Source organism: Equus caballus, chromosome X, assembly GCF_041296265.1.
Source record: "Equus caballus isolate H_3958 breed thoroughbred chromosome X, TB-T2T, whole genome shotgun sequence".
In the NCBI taxonomy this organism is placed as follows: Eukaryota; Metazoa; Chordata; class Mammalia; order Perissodactyla; family Equidae; genus Equus; species Equus caballus.
Genome location: NC_091715.1, coordinates 116,589,563 through 116,609,218, shown reverse-complemented (window position 1 = coordinate 116,609,218; position 19,656 = coordinate 116,589,563). Strand labels below are relative to the sequence as shown.

Genomic DNA, 19,656 nt, shown 5'->3' with positions numbered 1-19,656 from the left:
CCAGGAGTGTCCCCCTGTGAGGGCTACCTGTGTCCTTCTTTTCTGGCAGGGCTGCTCTTGCTTCATGTGCCCAGGGAGGCTTGGCTGTCCCCCCGGCTGGTTGTAATGCTCAGCTGCATGAAGCTGCTACAGTCACTTTGGTCTTTTTATCGGGCGTGGGGGCCCCGGCACAGTTGGTTGCAAGCTCTAATAGCACATTCCTGTTGCAGGCTTTCTGTTAAGTGAGTAGGCTCCCAGCTTGGCTTGTTGCTAGGCTCAGTGGCTTACAATTGCTGTAGGGCCCTAGCCTACAAAGCTGTTGTCAAATCTCAGTAATCCAGCTGGCTGGGGCTGGCCCCAGGTGTGGGAGCACCCAACCGTTTCAGGCGTTGGAAATTGTGGTTGATCCCCTAGGTGGCTGTTTGAGAATCCCAAGCCTGCTGCAGCTGACAAGCTCCAACTCCCGCAGACCCACACATCCCATCAACACAGTCCTGCCCCATGCCCATGTCCTGACTCACTGAACTGGACCCACTCACCCGGCTGCAGAGGCCCCACACACTTCACCAACACAGACCTGCCCCTCATACATGCCATGCCCTGCAGAGGCGTAAAGCTCTCCCACCCAGATCCCCCACTCCTCCCGGGAAGCCTTCATACCTTAAGATTGCTCCTGGCTGGCTGTGAAGCACCATGGCTAGGACGTGGTTTTTTCCTCTCCAGAAAGGGATTTCTGCCTCTTCCACCTCAGTCAGAACTGTCCCTTGTTGTCAGGGTTCTTTTTATCCAGTTTTCAGTTCTCTCTCAGGGGAATTGTTCCAAGAGTATTTGTAAATTTGTTGTGTCCAGGGGAGGAGGTGAGTTCAGAGTCTTCTTACACCACCATCTTGACACTGGATTCTAAAATATGTGAAAATATATTTGTAAATAATATATAAAATATCTATATTAACAAAATTATATTAAAATATCTATTTTGCTCTATATTTTAATAATTTAATAATTACATAGTATAAATATGTAATAATTATGTATTATTACATTTATATCATTATATAACATGAATTATCATATAAAATAGTATGAACATTATATATATATTTTTTTTCCTAAAGACTGTCACCAGAGCTAACAACTATTGCCAATCCTCTTTTTTTTTTCTCTCCTGCTTCCCCTCACTGCCCCCCAGTACTCAGTTGTATATTGTAGTTGTGAGTGCCTCTGGTTGTGCTGTGTGGGATGCCACCTCAGCATGGCCTGATGAACGGTGCCATGTCCACGCCCAGGATCCGAGCCAGTGAAACCCTGGGCCGCCAAAGTGGAGCACACGAACTTCACCACTTGGCCACGGGGCCAGCCCCAATATTTTTAAATATGTAGAATATAAAAAATATTTTATAAATATTTGAAGCTGACATGCTTTATTAAAGGCATTTTTTAAGCATTATTAGTGCACATGATTCTAAAATCAAATATATTTTTCACCATTCATTCAAATACTGTGTAAAATTTACATTTATACATATTTTACATAATAATAAACAATATTTTGTGTTTTATGGCCACGCACTAGTGCAGGCACACACCAGCATGTCCCACTTACTGCAGCTGGTGGTGAGAAAGCCAATGGCTGGCATCTAATATGTAGTACTGCTGTGTATGGGTTTGATATGATTTCAAATCCACTTGTTTGGGATTTAAGTGAAGTTGTTTTAATGCACCTGCTTATGACAAAGACAAGAACTTGTTGTTTTGGTATAAGAATGAAGTTGTGTCAGGATGTCATTGTCTCATCTGTTGTCATTGATAAGAACTCAGTGGCTCAGCTGATGATGAACCCTGCTGGGGGCTTATCCGTAAGAACATGTGGAGAAGCAAGGATGGCAAGGGGGTTATAAATGCCCAGAGTTTGTGAGGAATAGCCGAGCGTGTCGGTCTGGGCAAGGTGACTCTTTGCTGACCTAAATAAGCTCTGCAAAGATCCTTGGGACATTAGCTTCTGCTGTAGTAATCGTGACTCTTTTAGGGGCGATGGTGAAAACTGAGCGGTGGCCCCTCAAAGATCATCATGCCCACCAACGCCAACTCCCTCATTCCCTAGCAATGTGCTCTAGCAACAGGGGGCTTTTATTTTGCACTGGCAGCTGGACGTCAGCTCTCCATTGGCCAATCCGCCTCTCCTCAGAAGAAACTCATAGGAAAGGTACACCTCAGACTAAATCTGGACTTTATCTCTTTTATGTCCCCTTGCCTGGAACAATAGTGTAATTAATCTATCATCGTTTTAGAATATGTTATTTATTTATTAGCTTATTAAGACATATTATCCCGTATGCTCTTGGCTTGTGAAATTCCTGCAGTGAACCTGTGTTAAATAAACTGCCGGCAAAGACAAACTCAGTCTCTGAGCATAATTTTGACCCCAAAACAAAACAAGTACATATGCTTTGAACCTGATGCTGACACACTGTCACCAAGATCAGACACTCCGAGACAATTCAACTCGGCTGCTGGTTACACCTCTGGACCCAACGAGGGATCGCAGCACACTGCAGGGCAGAGTCTGCAGAGACGCACAGCTACAGCGACAGCACTGAGGACAAGGAGCCTCTACCCGGGTGCCGCGCGATGAAACTGGTTACCTGGGAGTCAGCGAAAACCAGGAAAACCGCATTGTCAGTGGCTGGATGGTGACAGGTACTTCAGTGAACTCCAGGAAATGACCTTTCCCTGGGACAGTGGAGCAGACTGATGCTGAGCTTCTCTCTCTGCTGCTTTCAGTTCCAGGCCCTGGCCTCCTCCTGCCCTTGAACCCTGGCATCCAATGCCCTGATCTCTCTACTTGCCTTTTCTCCTTTCCAGATGCAAATCCTCCCACGACCTCAGTGATTGCATCACATGGTGAGAGTGAGGAAGTACCACCCGAACCTAAGGAAGGAGCAGCAGCACCAGCGGCACCAGTAAAAGGCCATGTTGGTAGGGGAGCTCCTGGCCCCATGGACAGACAAAGAGAACCTCGGGGTGGCAGGCGGGAGCCCAGGCATCCTGAGGACAGGCAGCGGCCATTCTACTGCACCGCTTTCACCCTGTTGCAGGTCCAGGAGCAGGAGAGCATCTTACAACAAATTCCCTACTCAGGCATGTTAGCATGGTAGGCTTCGTGCTCAGGCGGTTCTCCCTTTCCAAGGGACCCCTGGCTAGACCCAGGCCTCATTTTCTTTCCCAGAGCCTCTTCCCTCCCTTCCTGAGCCAAAGGACAACTAGGGATCCCAAGGCCGTGGGGCCCACCTGTCCTCAGGCCCCAGGGTAGAGGCAATGCCTCCTGGGCACCAAGGTAAGTATTTTCGTGCAGCATTAAAAGTGGGCAAACTTTGGCCTGTTGCTAGGGTTTTGTAAACAGTGTTTGATTGGACCCAGTGTCGTGATCAAGGTGAAGAGAGTAAGGCATGGTGCGTAGTGCGAGTGAAGTGTCAGATCCCGTCTTTATCTAAAATTTTGATAATTTGTTCATAATTATCATCAATTTTGATTTTTTAAAATCTCGCAAAATGTATTATGTATCTGGAATCCCGAGTTTCTGGTGCCCCTTAGATTTAGTCTGGAGGGAAAACCACCCCTAAAGCAAGGCCTCAGTCTGGATATTACAGAATAATGTCCCGGGGAAGAGGGGTTGTGTGATAGGTATTTAAAAGCAAGTGTGATCTGACTATGGTGTATTGAATTTCATCTGCAACTCCAAACACGGAGTATTTGTGGTTTTCTCCCCTCAGAAAGGAGCTTGCAAGATTCATGCACGTGACTGAGGCCAGCATGCAGGTCAGTATAGCTGAAAAAACGTATTTGGCAAGGCAGCCATTCTAAAATTTGCTTCAAGACTTGGACATCTATGTTGCGGACATTCTCAAGTTGAGTGTTTTTGTTGCCTTTTCCATGTTTGGAAAATAAGTTTTGAACTTTGAATCTTTGTGGGTGGGAAATGGGATATGTAAACCCCAGCTTATGGGACTTTCTCATTACCAGAAGAAACATGATTTCCTAAAGAAACAAAACAGAGTTGAACTACTTCTTCTAGGCTTTGTATACAATTAGATATATATGAATAATATATCTAAGTAATATAAAAATATATTCTTTTTTTTTTTTTGAGGAAGATTAGCCCTGAACTAACTACTGCCAATCCTACTCTTTTTGCTGAGGAAGACTGGTCCTGAGCTAACATCCATGCCCATCTTCCTCTACTTTATATGTGGGACGCCCACCACAGCATGGCTTTTGCCAAGCGGTGCCATGTCTGCACCCAGGATCCAAGCCGGCGAACCACGGGCCGCTGAGAAGCGGAACGTGCGCACTTAACTGCTGCGCCACCAGGCTGGCCCCTAGAAATATATTCGATATGATATAAATAAATATGTGCACATTTGCATGTGTATACATACACATGCATATATATATATGTATTAGGGAGGACTTCTGTGTGGAGACTATATGATGGAAATAATAACACTATCTATGTCATAGAACTGATGAGGGGAACAAATGACATAATGCACATAAGTACCCAGCACAACGCCCAGCGACAGAGGAAGCCCTGAGAAATGTTCAGTACTATTACTCCATGATATAGCCTATCACCGCGGTACAACCTGTGGCATATGTGACATAGTGGGAAGAGGCCTGGTTAGGAGTCACACATTCTGGTTCCTTTAGAGATACACGCTGAGATATTTACAGATGAAACGATGCGAGGCCTAGATTTGCATCGAAATAATCCAGGGGCAGATGCAGGGGTGTTGGAGCATTGGTTAGGGCATTGATGAAATGCGACGGCTGTTAATAACTGTTGAAACTGAGTAATGAGGACGCGGGACTCATGCTACGATTCTCTCTGTATATGTTTGACATTTCTCATAATAAAAAAATCATGTTTTTAAATGATTGGCGTTACAAACTCAAATGTTGAGAAGGCCAGGCGTGAGAACAGCAAGGAGGGTGGGGACTGGCACGTGTCTTTCCCAAAGGGGACGGCTGGTATTCAGCTCAGCTCAGCGTTGCTGGGCAAGAATGTTGGGTCAGGATGGCCAGATTTTCCAGCTTTTCAAGACTGGCCCCAAATCAAAATGCTGGTATGAAACCTTCCATTCTTTAAATGTTGGCAACTAACTGAGATGTTTTACCACAAAGCATGCTGGCCACCTAAAACAGGTCCGCAGAATACACTCAGCTTGCAGCTGCCCATTTGTGGCCCTTGCCTGAGAGCTAACTTTCAACAAGTTTCATTCGCAGAAGCAGAAGAATGTAATTAAAAGCACTCTTAAGGCCAAGAATCCTAGGTTGCCATTGTTCCACTCTGTCGTTTCTCATTATAAGACCTGCTCCCATACATGTTTTGGTCTCTCCCCTCCATCCCTGCCTGTGAGTTTCTCTACCTGGATGCTTCGCTCGGCTTACCTAGTTCTGATCTCAAATTTTTTCCCACTGATGCCCAAGACATTAGGAGCGTCTGAGAGAGGAGGCCCCAAGCTAACGAACCAGGACGTGCTTGACCTGCTCCTACTTGCTGGCACATTTTCTAACGGTTCTTCACGATAAGCGGGCATACTGAGTGAATCTTAAGAAACATTATGCCTCAGGGACAAGGTGATAGGCTGGGAAGGTCAGAGCACCCAGCAGAAGAAAAAAAGGATTTTATGAAACATTCACATCCAAAAATATATATGTTGTTTACCAGTAATTCAAACGTAACTCAGCCTCCTGTATTTTTAATGCTAAATATCGCAACTGTAATGTAAACCTATTGTCGTTTGCATAGGAAATATTTTCAATACTTTGTACTCTTTTTCCCATTCCATGTATATTTTTCTTTTCATTCAGGAGAAATTAAAAAACATGTACTTTGATTTGAGCCATTCCTATATGATACACACATGTGTGCATCCATGGAAATGAGCCACTGGGGCAACCGGTTCCCTGCAGCCTTCCGGCTCCTCAGGAGGTTCTTGGAGTCTAAGCTGATGAACAGGAGACTGTGTCCTTTCTCAGCCCCATGTTTGCAATGACGCAAGGGAAGGGCATGGGCCACAGGACATATTTCACCAGGGAGTGACCCAACTGGCATTTGAAATACTGGTGGCACAAGCTTTCAGCATCACAGCAACATGCCTCCACCACAGTATGAAAACCGACAGACGGATGGTGTGGTTCCCTGACCAGGAAACAAACCCTGTCAGGTAGTGAGAGCACAGAATCTTAGCCACTAGACCTCCAGGGCTGGCTACAGACATATACATATAGAGATGTATAAAACGGTACACACCCTATATTATATAATACGTGATACACACACCCACACACACACATATACATACAACCTACACAAGCTGGATTGACTGTGTTGTTGATACGGCCTCTCTGTGAAATATGTCCTGTGGCCCATGCCCTTCCCTTCAGTCATTTCAACGTGGGACTGAGAAAGGACACGGTCTCACGTCCAGCTTAGACTCCAAGAGCCTCCTGAGGAACCGGAAGTGTGCAGGGAACCGGTTGCCCCAGTGGCTCATTTCCGTGGATGCACACAGCCCTTCTCATGGGCTGAGCTCACTCTAGGCACGAGAAGGGCTTTGTTGACTTACTCACAACTATTCTCAAGGTGTCTTCTGCTTTGGGCAGGTGTGTGGCATTGTCAGTCTCGAAGCCAAAGTACCAGCTCCCCAGAGCACCTGCAATTTTTCACAATTCGGGGAAGACTTCCAGGGCGGCTCGCCAGACCTCTCTTCAGACAGAGAGGGGAGCACCTTGCTGATCTGTTCCTCAACCCGTATCTAAGACCACCAAGTAAATGCCAGACGTCTTCTGGGAAGGTCTTTGCTACCTCAGAGTTTGTTGCTCAGGTCTGCCAGATGGCTTGGGAGGAAAATAAGAGGATGGAGCCAACACTCGACAAACTCAGCTATTAAAAGTTCCCAGGCTTGTTGGCCTTGGTCAAGGCCATCCACCCTTCATCTATATTCTCCAACCAATCAACAAGTCCTTACTGAATGCCTACTAGGTACACAGCACTGCTTTGGGGTTCTGCATGGGCAAAACTGAGAAGCGTGTCAAGTGCAGGGAGTTTACAATCTAATTGAGAAATCACAAAATACACACACACACACACACATACATACTGCATTGACCCGTGTACATACACATGCATATACATCTGTGCTCCCATACATTTAAGAGTGGCTCACAACCGAGGTAAGGGGTGATAGGAATCTAATGACTTGGTCCCATTTCAAAGGCAGTAAGAGCTCAGAAGATGAGAGTACTATGGGCTGGGAAGGCTTCTTACAGGAGATGGGGACTGAGCTAGACCCAAACATCTGAAAGTCAATGGTAGTTAGCACATTGCATTTCTTTTACCATCAAGTAGACTAAAAGCAAATAACTTTCCCAATCATAGCAAGGACGAAGGATGTCATATAAGGTTCCCCTCTGAAAGGGCCCTGCAGAGAATGCGACCATAGGGAGCAGCCCTTTGAGGATTGAGCCCAGGCAGCCGGAGGTGAAGACATCCTTGGGGGTGGTGTCTGGTTCATGCTTCACCACGTGGAGCCGTGGACGGCAGTGGTTGTACAAGCTTCCTGGTCATAATGGCTTACTATTTCAGGCACAATTTAAAGAAAAATCATGGAATTTTACCCTTAGCTCCTGGTTACGGTAAAAGGATGCAACGTTCCAGGGTCTGGGCAGGGAGTTAGTGTGCAAATGATTCAGCTCCCTGGAACCAACCTGAAGAGCCTGTGGTGTCCTATGACAGGGCAGCGAACACAAGAACTGAATCACTTTCATTGCCACACACAACCACCAGCAGTCATAGACATGTAGGGGCTCTCTTTAATTTAGTCCATCCCTTTCTAAGGCAAATGGCCCCCACGAGTTTTCCTCTTACTCTATCAGTGTAGACACAGCAAAACTTACATCCTAAAAAAAAAACTGTAAAAAGTCACCTTGCAGGCAAGTGGGGAATTCTGAATACAGACGACTGGGTGATGATACCAAGGGAATACGGTACCATTCATGCGCCTGGACGGCACTGTGGTTGTGTTGGAAAAGCCTATCTTTTTTAGAAAGTGCACACACATAAAAATATAGAGATGAAAAGACATATTGTCTTGAGTTTCTTTTAAATTATCACAACAAGAGGAGAATGAATGGGAGGGGAGGAGGACGAAAGCGAAGAAAGAAGGAAGAGAGGGTGGGAGGGACAATGAAAGAGGCTAGAGGAAGCAAGTTTGACAAAAGCCTGATAAATATGGAAGCTGGATGATTATTTTTATGGGGGTTCATTACAATATTCTTTCTACTTTTGTGTATGTTTGAAGATTTCATGATAACAGGTATTTTTAAAAATGAAGAGGCCAGCGCCGTGGCCGAGTGGTTAGGTTTGCCTGCTCCGCTTCTGAGGCCCAGCGTTTCACCAGTTTGGTCCCGGGTGCAGACATGGCCCCGCTCATCAGGCCATGCTGAGGCAGTGCCCTACGTAGCACAACCAGAAGGACCTACAATTAGAATATACAACTATGTACTGGGCAGCTGTGGGGAGAAGAAAGAGAAAAAAAAAGATTGGCAACAGACGTTAGCTCAGGTGCCGATCTTTAAAAAATAAATAAACAAATAAATAAAAAGTCAAAACCCTTAACACAATTGACAATAATAAAAATCACCCCCTATATTTTTACTGGTAAAATTAGCAATGTAGCTTTCCATACTTCATTCTAGCTTCACAAGAATTCCGGGAATAGCAAGACATGGAAACAACCCACGTGTCCATTGATGGATGAATGGATAAAGAAGATGTGGGGTATACATACATATGTATATGTACGTATGGATATTTACAATGGGATATTATTCAGCCGTGAGAAAAGAGAAAATGCTGCCATTTGCAACAACATGGGCGAATCTCGAGGACGTTATGCTGAGTGAAATGAGCCAGGCAGAGAGAGACAGAAAAACAGAGAAAGAAAAAGTATTCCGTGAGACGGTTATCTTTAGCCATTAGTAGTAGTAATAACAGTCACCCTATTTTATCGTTGGGACACTGAAGCTCAGAGAGACGATGAGGCTTGCTCAGTGTCACGTGACAAGAACATGGGGCCGAAGTTCTCGCTATGAGGAGGAAACAAGAAGAGCAATGCTGTGCGCTGAATCCCACTTCAGGTGTTCCAACTCCCAACCTGGCTTCTTTACTCAAACCCCTGGGCTTCGGTATTTTGGCAGGGGGATGGTCAGTGCCATCACGCACCCCCTTGAGAATCTGAGGGAAGGCGCGCACACGCTTAAAGTCACAGTACGGACAGATTTTACATTCGAGTTCCGAGAGACTCACGATCTCCCTGGTGGCCAACCATGGCCTCCAAATCAGGAGCCCCACGTCCAGACAATGTGCCCCACCCCAGTCACTGCAATGAATGGAGCCAGGTAGCACCCTAGACTCTCCCCCTCTACCCCGCATCCTAAGACACTGCTCTCACCAAGTCACTGCCGCTGACCAAAACACTTACAGTGACCCACGCCCAAATCCAGGCATTCGAACTCCTCCCATAACTTTGGCCCCAACCCACCTTTCAAACTAGTTCTCACCCACACCAGTGTTGTCTTCAGGCTCTCCCTCCAGCTCCCCCTCAAAGTCACGTGTTACATGCACTCACTCTGCTGGCCACTCTGGCCGTGTGGGGGTTCCCTGAGACAAGCTTGCACTTGGTTCCTCCTCGGGCAGCTCACGCCACTTCTTGTAACCGGGATTCCCTGCACAGCTCAGCATCTGCCAATGCCTGACCCATCCTGTGAGGTGCAAAGGACACCCTCTTCCCCACAAAAGCCAAACCTGCTTCTAGCACGGGGTGCTGAGAACAAAGTGTCTTGCAAGGTTTGAATCCTGGCGCACTTCCGCCGAGCTGTGTAACCTTGGGGGAGTCAGTGAACGTCTCTGAGCCTCCATTTCCTCGGTCAGGAACTAAAGACGGTGATGGTCCCCTCCTCAGGGGAGGGCTGGAACACACCGATTAGCCAGGCCCTGGTGCGCGGTGAGCTCCCACATGATGTCGCCAGCATGAGCAAGCACAGCGATGTGCCGCTCCACAGACTCTCATATCCACTCGGGAGCAGGGGCTACGCTCCATGTCTGGCACCTTCAGTCACAGTGTGGGCTCACGTGCGGACTGACCCCACTCGGTCTTGACCCCTTAACTCCGGCATCAGCTCAAGATGTCTGAGCCTTCACCATGGGCCTTCCTTGTATTACTTCATGCAAATTTCACAACACCACAGAGGAGGTACGGTCACGATCCCCATTTTACACATGCGGCACCTGAGGCACAGAGAGGTCAGCTAACTCCCCCGGGGTCACAGAGCAAGTAAGTGGTGGGGCTGGGCTGCCTGCCTCCAAGCTGTGGGGCCTCCTGCTCCTGGGTGGGCCAATCCGCCTCCCCAGATGGTGAGAACCGACGGCGCCATGGCCAGCTGGGCCTTCTCAGCCCTCCCCACCCGGCTGCCCTGCATACGCAGCAGCCGACATGGGCTTCTTGCGTGAAGCATGTACATCTCCAAAAAGACACGGTAGGGACGCCATTTTCACAAGAAGACATCCTCTCCTCTCCTCGGTGCCCACACTCAGATGATAAGCATCTCGATCTCCTCTCACGGGCCCTCATGAAAAATAACCAGGAAAAAGATGGAAGTAGGAAATGGGAGGCAACAGGGTACGGTCATTCATAAAGTTTTTTTAAATCGTCTCTATTAATCTTCTCGCAACCGCGTGTGTTAGCTTCTACTGTTGTCTCCATTTGGCAGATAAGAAAACTAAGACTAGGGGAGAATAAGCAACTCAGGTTAGCGTGGGGGCCCCGCGCAGGGCACCCCAAAGTATCCCACAAGGGCCTATGGATGATTTTGAATTAAAGGTAAGAAGCTTCGAGAAGCGGCCAATGCAAAAAGGGGCTTTCCCCCTCCTCTTTCTGTTTCCGCGGAAAGCAGGAAATAAATGTCCCATGTGGAAGGTACCCTCCCGCCACCAGGCGACGGAGACAGCCTGATCGCCAGAGCTAGGGAATTCGGGGCCAGGAAGCCGGCAGACACAAAATCCGTTACTTCGACTAATTTGCTACCTCAAGCCTAAACTCTGCTTAAATTCCTCTCTAATTACACACCCCAAACCTAAGCTTCTCGGTCCTGACATTTTCGCACAGATTGTTTCTCTGTGTCAAAAGATGTAACAAGCAGCCTGCTTTGCCCATCTTGGAGAGCGTCGTTCGTATGATCTCCAATGTGGACCTATCAAATTGGCTTTTCTCCTGTTAATCTGGTCTCGTGTCAATTTTATTCTTAGTCAAGAGGGGTAGAAGGGGGAATTTCCCCCTGTCGGACCAGACCCAAGGCCAAGCTCCTGTTCCTGGAGTCCCGGGGAGTATGGCGAACTCTGACTTCAGCCTCATTGCAAAAACTCAGAGCAGGCAACCTCCTGGCCAATCATACTAGTTTACTATTCCCTGCCTACGACTGGATGCTGGATATGGAGGGCTGGGCCAAGAGAGATTCTCCAAACATCTCTCCAACGTCTACGGAGCTAGCGTGGGTTCTCTCGCTTCCCCTGCACAAATCGGCTGGAACGATCCAACGCAACCCCGTCTTCCTCTGGAAAGACAACCCAGGAGGTCGGGCGTAGTCGGGCAAAGGGCAACCCGGAGTCCCAAGTTCTGTCCTGGCGCATGCGCCCTCCTTGCAGGCACACCCTCCCATTTGATGGCCACGCCCCTGCCGTATGGGCACCTCAGCCCGCCCAATCGCCAGCAACTGGCGGTGAGCCCACACACGGCGCCTACTCAGACACGCTCTAGTCCGACTAGCTGCTCTAACCTGCCTAGACGCTCTGACCTGACTAGACGCCCGAAGAGCCTTGAAGGAGCCGGGTCGCGGGCCGCCACTCCAGCCTTGAGCCATGGATCCCAGAGCAGAATCCCCAGAAGCACACGGCCTCTTGGACAGCACTCGGGACCTGGAGCCTCCACAGCAGTGCAGCGACGAGGGAGACGACGAGGACCGGGAAGAAGGGCATGGTGAGTGGTGGTCGGGACAGGCCCTTCGGCCAACTCCAAGCAAGGAGCGTGCCCTGGGAGAGGCGAGCGGACAGGACACCCCTCCGATGCAGCCCCTCACCCCCTTCTTCCCACAGCCTGGGCTCCAACGCCCTGATCTTTCTCTTTGGGATTCCTCCTTTGCAGAAGCGAAACGTGTGGAGATCTCGCTTAGCGCAGACGGAGGAGAAGAGGAAGAAGGGATACAGGCCGAACCTGAGCAGGAAGCAGCAGCAGCAGCCGCACAAGGGAAAGAGGCAGGAGACGGAGCAGGAGAAGGAGAAGAAAAGGACGACGGCGCCGTTGGCGCTGGAGCTCCCGCGAACCGCGAGGCCGGCGGCGATGGCGGCCGAGAAGCGGGAGAGCAGGGGCCGGAGGAGCAGCCCCCGCAGGCCGCCGTCGAATGTCCACAGCCTGGAGCCAGGCGGCAGGCGGGCCGCCGCGCCACGTTCACCCCGGTGCAGCTGCGGGAGCTGGAGGGCGTTTTCCGCCACACTCCGTATCCCGAATTGTGGTTGCGGTAAGCCGATTGCTCTGCTTCGCGTCGTTTCCAGGCAGCATGTGGGGCTGGTCCAGGGCGGCCTTCGGCTCTCTCACAGGTCCCTCTCCTCCCCTCCCTCACGAAGAGCCACCTGGGGGACTCCAGGCTGCCAGGGCCCCCGCCCCTGCCCTTGGATTCTAGGGTTGGGGTGAGGGCTGTGCCTCTTGGGAGTCAAGGTAAATGTTTTCATTCAGGATTTCAATAAATCGAGGCAGGAAACTTTGGCTGCCGCCTTTAAGATAGAAAACGTTCGGTCGGGACCAGGCCAGGGAGAAAAGTGAGTAGCGTGAGGCAGGGGGAAGCAAACGCCGGACTGGATCGTGCCTTTGTTTAACGTTTGGATCATCTGTTGTTCACGGATTGTTTTTGCCTTGATTTTCATAGTTTTAAACGCTGCGTTTGAAAGTGATTGATCTTGATTAGCGATTTTTCTGCATCCCCGTAAATCCTGTTCTTGAGAGAAAACTGTCCGTAAAGCAAGCCTCATCTTAGATACTAGGGAATAGTGTAGCCGAGTGGGGTGGGGAGCTGGTGATTAAAAAAAGTTTAAAAATAAGTGCAACCGGGGGCTGGCCCCGTGGCCGAGTGGTTAGGTTCGCGCGCTCCGCTGCAGGCGGCCCAGTGTTTCGTCGGTTCGAATCCTGGGCGCGGACATGGCACTGCTCATCAGACCACGCTGAGGCAGCGTCCCACATGCCACAACTAGAAGAACCCACAACGAAGAATACACAACTATGTACCGGGGGGCGTTGGGGAGAAAAAGGAAAAAATAAAATCTTAAAAAAAAAAAAAAATAAGTGCAACCGAAGAATGAACAGCAGAGAGTTTGTGCCATCCTTAAGCATCGTCTAGGAATGGACTCCAGCCTGTTCATCACTCATAGGCAGACAGTAGATAATAGACAGATAGATAGATAGATAGATAGATAGATAGATAGATAGCAGGCTATTTTAAGGTTCTAATTTAACGCATAACACGAGTGAGAGCAATGGTTGAAAGTTGGTAGGGAAATTTGCTCAGTCAGATATTCTTTTTCATTTTGAAGTCGGTAACACTCGGTGAACTAGAACTTCATGTGTCCTTGGGAACCGTGCCTCCTTCACCCGTGATACTTGGCTCTCCTTCAGTGCTTTGTCAACGTCAGTTCACTGTCAGTCCTGAAGTGGTGTGAGTTTTCCTACTGCAGAAGTGGGTTCGTAAAGCAAATGGCTGACATTTCCCTGAAAGAAAAAGTTTCAAATAAGAATGCACTATCACGCTAGATTTAATTTAACGCACAGCTCCAAATACTGAACACTTGCGATTTTTCCCCCTCAGACAGGAGCTTGCTAGACGCATGGGTGTGACTGAAGCCAGGGTGCAGGTGAGTAAACCTGAACAAAGCAGCTCGGCAGGGCAGCCCTTCTAAAACCTGCTTCTGTCCTACACGGTCTCACGTTTGTGTGTTTTTGTTGCCTCTTCCGTGTTTGGGAAATGAGTTTTGAACTTTGGGGTCCTGGTGGGTGGAAAACGGGGTAAGTAAACAGCAGCTTTTGGAAAACTGCCCGTCACCAGAAGGAACGTGATTTCCTAAAGGAGAAAAAAAAATGATCATTAGTACACTGTTCCTTATATACAAAGGTAGATGTGTATGTATAGCTCAACTCCTTTTGACACGGGTATCCTTTAGGTAACACTTGTGTGTGGAGTCACATTGGGGTTAAGTCTGAAGTGGAAATTGCTCAGATGAATGCACCAAGAAGTTCCATTATACTAAATTACTTAAAACCAAGCATAAGCTCTTTATGTAAGGAGTGAATTTATAAGTATCTAGGCATTGAAGAGGGGGCGTAATTCACACATAGAACACAGCAGAGGAGCAGCTGATGTGTGTTTGGTTCGGCCGAGACCGGTGGGGAGGGTATAGCATGAGTCCAAGCGCCTGGTCCTCCTGCCGTTGTTTTGAAGTGTTTGGCAGAGTGGTGTAGAGAATGGCGGCCCTAAATTTTAATCTTCTGCAATTCTTTGATATGTGAGCCTGCAAACACTGCTAACATAGTAGGTTGTGCATGGTGGCGGGGACGGGAGGGGGTGTTGCAACCTTGTAACTATGTCCAAAAGATGAAACAAAGGAAAGTACAACAATTTCAAAGTTCCACCGACCTAAGAAAGGTGGAAGCAAGGTGCAAGCGCCAGGCGCGAATTAGAGAGTCGAACGTATGCCTTGGGGACGTCACACACATTCAAATTTTTGAGACTCCAAGTGCATTGGTGAATATTCTCTGGAGGAATGTCTAACACCTAAGAGGTGTGTCCTTCCTTCCGGTGGCGCTGTCGTGAAGCGGTGGGTTGTGTGGAACTTGGTGGGGGGGGGGGGGGGGGGCGGGGGATGGCTCTTAGTTCAGGCTGGATGCTCACCTGTGGGAATTTGAAATGCTTTTTCTTTGCTCAGTCAGTGATGACTAATTTATGGGTCAATGGATCAAGAGGTGATGTTTTGAGATCGTAGGAAAGTCTAAGTTGTGTCAAAGGATAATTTGGAAGTGAAAAAAAGAAGAAGGAGAAAAGACAGAAAGAGAGGAAAAGAAAAATCAGGCTGGGTTTATTAGCTTTGCTGCAGAGACCGTGTGTGAGGGCAGTGACGGAAACGGGCCGCAGACCTAGTGACGGGGTGTCTGAGAAGCAACCCAACAAAGCAGGCCGCTGAGCGCTGGCGTCCTGAGGCCGAGGGCTGGGCTCACAGTCGGGTCTGGCCGGGGCCGGGAGGACCAGGCCTCTGCTTTCGCAAGCAGGCAGAGCAAGCTCAGAGGAAAAGAAAAACTTCAGTTTTCGTGCGTGGACTTCCTCCCTGCATGGGTTTGCGCAGTGCTCCCTCAGTGGGGTTCTGCAGGGACGAGGAGCCACAAGAAACAACTAAGGAAAGAGAGAGGATGTTCTCACCTGTTTCCAAACTCTACAGCATGAATTTCCCAAAGACGTTTTCCCCTGGTTTCACTGAGCCCTGACGGGTAAGCAGCACCGTCTAGGTTTGAGGCGTCCAGCACGGTACTTTGACTCCCCCATATTGTGAAGTGATCCCCACAGTCAGTTTGATTAACCTCCATCATCGCTCACATAGTTACAAACCAAAAAAGAAAAAATTGTTTTTCTCCTTGTGGTGAGAACTCTTAGGATTTACTCTCAGCAACTTTCAGAGATACTGTAGAGCAGTGGTAACCGTGGTAGAGCGGTGGTAACTAACAGTGCTCGTCACGTCGTGCATCACAGCCCCAGTACTCATTTATCTGCTCACTGGAGGTTTGTACCTTTTGACCACTTTCGTCCAATTCCCACCCCCCCAGCCCCTGCCTCTGGTAAGCAGAAATCTGGTCTTTTTCTGCAAGTTTGGTTTTTTGTTGTTAGATCCCACATAAAAGTGAGATCATGCAGCATTTGTCTGAAGAAAATGCTAAGGGAGGTTCCCCCTTAGTCTGCAATTAACAGTAAGAGTCGTTCTAGGAAACCGGTATTTTAAATATGCAGCTAGTAGCAGCCTTTACCTCAGTGAGCCCGATTTGCATTTTGGTTGTGTTTATGCAGGTTTGACCGCTGGTATGCTTGGATCCCTCAAAGTGAGCCCTATCACAGTGGCTTTTTAGACTACATATTCACACAGAAGGACCCAAACACTACGGTGGGAGAGTGAAAATAAGGCAACAGGCAGAGAGAGGAGGATGCAGACTGGGACTGTCCCAAAATAGTAAACACGACGTGATTGAGCTGACTAGGATGCTGAGGGGACAATGTAGTCTAAAGGGCAGTTTTATTTTTAGTTGTTTGGATATTTTGTGACCCCCTCACCCACACGGTTGTCGACTCTCTTCCCCAACCGCTGGTTCCATCTTCTTGCCTTAAGCATAAGGGAGGAGAAGGGGACCTCCTGGGTGAGCGGCGCGGCCTAGGTTGAGTGGCATGCCGGGCATCAGCGGCCCCCTCCCAGGGTCCTGGAGCAGTGGGCTGACCTGGTCCCGAGCCCAGGAAGGTTTGGAGGGTGGGCCAGGTCGGAGCTCGCAGAATTGACAACGGTGACAGCGGTATGCCTCTTTCCCTCCAAACTCTTGCCTGGGCAAGGATTTTAAGAGAGTTAGTCAACTCGGTAAATTTGGGACTTTAGTAAAGTCGGCCCGAATTTAGTGAGTCTAAGCATTCATTTCCCCTAAAGTCTAAAAAGTTAAAGCAGTGTCCATGGCTTCAGCTATCCTCGTGTCCCAGCAAGCCCGGCCACAAACTCCCTGGGCCCCCTCTGACCGAGCCTCGCTCGCAATGCCATCTTTTTAACTACCAAGAGGTGGCAGAGGATGAATGGCCCTTTAGTCATCCCTGAAGGAAAGCTTTGGTTTAAAAATCCCACACACCCCCTTTGATTATTTCCTGTACACTGAAGATGGGCTTTTCAACATGGAGGCTGTTCCCCTCAGGATGACTTTAAGAGACACCCACTTCCTACCATACTGTGCTTCCCCAAGGCCACTGTGACACTTGCCTAGTGAGGCGGGGTTAGTGGCAGCTGGACAGCTGAGGGGCAGCTGTCAGGACACAGACGTACCAAGCAGAGCAATCACAGCAGGGACACAGTGCAATTCCTCAGCCACACCTGCGTCCGAGAGTGGGGAAAATAACATTAAAGGTGGGAGGAGAGACACAGCAATCTGCCAAGCCGGAGCCTGGCACGCGGCCAGTGCTCACCGACGGCGAGCTGGGGCGGGGGGCCATGGTGGCAACTTTCCTAAGATATTTTCGCAAGAAGGAAACAGCTTCTCCTGACGCAGTTTAAAATCTTAAGGGCATAGAGAGTTGCCTGCTGTGTTTTTTCATGACATTAAACGCTCAACGTACTAAACCAATCCCTTTTTCCCTCTGTTTGAAGGTTTGGTTTAAGAATAGGAGGGCCAAGTGGAGGAGATGGCAGAGGGCGTTGATGTTCAGAGTCATGCCCCCCGTGGTCCTGGGCCCCCCCGTCGTCATTGGCTCGGGCAGACCCTGAAGTACCATCCTGATTCGGACTCCGGATTGCATGCGGATGCTTTTGCAGCCGCTGCCGCCGGGGCTGCCTCTGCCGCCCGGGTCTCCCTTTCCTCCTGTGTTCTTGCCGCCTCCGCCCTAGCTTCTTCCACCTTTCCTTCCCTGTGGCTGCTGTCGTGTGGCATGGCCTGCTCCCTTACCATCAGGGGGCCTTTTGTAGCCCACATTTTCTAAAGAATGGTCTCTGTGACAGTTTTTTCAAAGTTCTTTTGAGCCAAGTTCAAATTCTGCATCCCTCACCATCAAGAGCAGTTCACCAAATGCCTGCTAAATGTGTTAAATAAAAGTACACAGTCATTGACCCTCTCTTGTAGGGCACGTGTTTGTATTTTCAATAAAGTTGTGAATTCTCTGCAAATTTGTCTTGTGTGTTACATGGGGTTAGTGAGTTTGATGGAAATTGCGAAGAAGATGCCGTTCAGACCGACGGCCAAGGAGGCTTCCTGTCATGCAGGAGTATCTCTGAGTCACCATCGGCAGGCCACGCACATCTCAGAAGTTTCCCAAGTGCCCGTGGCAGGCTCACACAGACCCACCTCTTCTCTGCCACCCTCTCCCCCAACACCCCATCGTCCCCCGACCCTGCCCCGTTGGGACCATACAGATGTGTCAGATGGAGTGGCATGAGTCCCTGATGAGAGAACAGTGCGTTTCAAGGCAGGCCTGAGCCCCATTCTCGCTGAGGAGCTCAGGCACAACGGAGGACTCTACGGGAAGCTTCCTAAGAGGCTCCTCCCGGGGCTTTAGGGAGAAGTGGGAGCCAGGCCTTCACCTGGTGCTCTCCAAGTTCTGTTCGCCACCTTCCCTTTTGTGGAGGGGACACGGGGATAGAAAACTATAATTAGTGTTCGGGTGGTGAACATGATGGAATGTACACAGAACTCGCAATATGATGTACAGCCGAAAAAAAGAAAACTTGAAAAAAACAGAAAGAAACCATTCTAGCAGGAGGGTCCTGCTTCTTCCAAGGCGACGCAGGGGGAGACTCCCTCAAGGCCAGAGCAAGGCTCTTCTCCCGCCCCCTTGCCCTCCTCCACCCCCCACAAGTAGAGAGCACATTATAGCTTCCTCCTCAGCTCAGAGCTGAGATCACGCCTTCAAGTGTGTTTTGTCCCCTCCACCATCCTTGAGAGAACCCTGGTTCCAGCTAATTCTACAGCGAAACGTGCCAGGGTCGGGGAAAATCACCTTTCGACCCTTGTGTTCTATGGCTGGACTAACAATAAAATTGACACAAGACCAGATTAACAGGAGAAAAACCCAGTTTAATAGCACGTTTTGGAGATCATAGAGAAATGGTGCTCAGAGAGTGCACGTGGCAGGCAGCATATATATCTTTTACACAAAGAAACAATAAATTTGTGAGGAATGACACGACAAAGAAACTCAGATTAGAGGTACGTAATTCGTGACGCATTGAAGCAGAGTTGAGGCTTGAGGGAGTAAATTAGCAAGGTTTGTCTCTGCAGGCTCCCGGGATCAGGATGCAGGGAGAGCACCCTTCACAGGGGAGATGGATTTCCTGCTTTCAGGGGGGAACAGAGACAGGAGGGTCAGAATGCCCTTGTTGCTTCTCAAGTAACTTGAACTCAAAATAACCAATATGCTATTGTGGGATATTTCGGGGTGAGGTGGCCTGCCCTGGGCCCCAACAGTTCCCTCCTCTGAAACTTCCCTGGAAGTTTCCCATATTAAAAATCGAGTTGGTAGATTGTTCCATTATTTCACGGAATTAAACTTTTAGTCTTCAAAATAGATCGGTTCAGTTGAACAGTTGGGTCTCATTGCAGGAGACCACGATGCAGGTGGGCTCCCAGAGTTAGGGCTGGGACGTGCATGCAGGCTGTCAGTTCTTTCTTTTGGCTCTCTTTGGGAATGACTCTGGATCTTGGGAAGGTAGTAACCTCTGAGGACGCCTCTTGGGTCCGTAGAGTTGTTTAATACTGGCAGAAACATTTACTGTTTGTCTCACTTAAAAACCCA

At 48.9% G+C, this 19,656-nt stretch overlaps 1 protein-coding gene across 1 annotated transcript; it reads left to right on the top strand.

Moving 5' to 3' along the window:
* Positions 1 to 11,745: 11,745 nt before the first annotated feature.
* LOC138921907 (rhox homeobox family member 2-like) lies at positions 11,746 to 18,031 on the top strand. The gene is made up of 4 exons (XM_070257803.1): positions 11,746 to 12,074; positions 12,240 to 12,612; positions 13,951 to 13,996; positions 17,519 to 18,031. The coding sequence occupies exons 1-4, from the start codon at positions 11,957 to 11,959 to the stop codon at positions 17,633 to 17,635; spliced, it is 654 nt and encodes a 217-aa protein (XP_070113904.1). The 5' UTR covers positions 11,746 to 11,956; the 3' UTR covers positions 17,636 to 18,031.
* Positions 18,032 to 19,656: the final 1,625 nt, after the last annotated feature.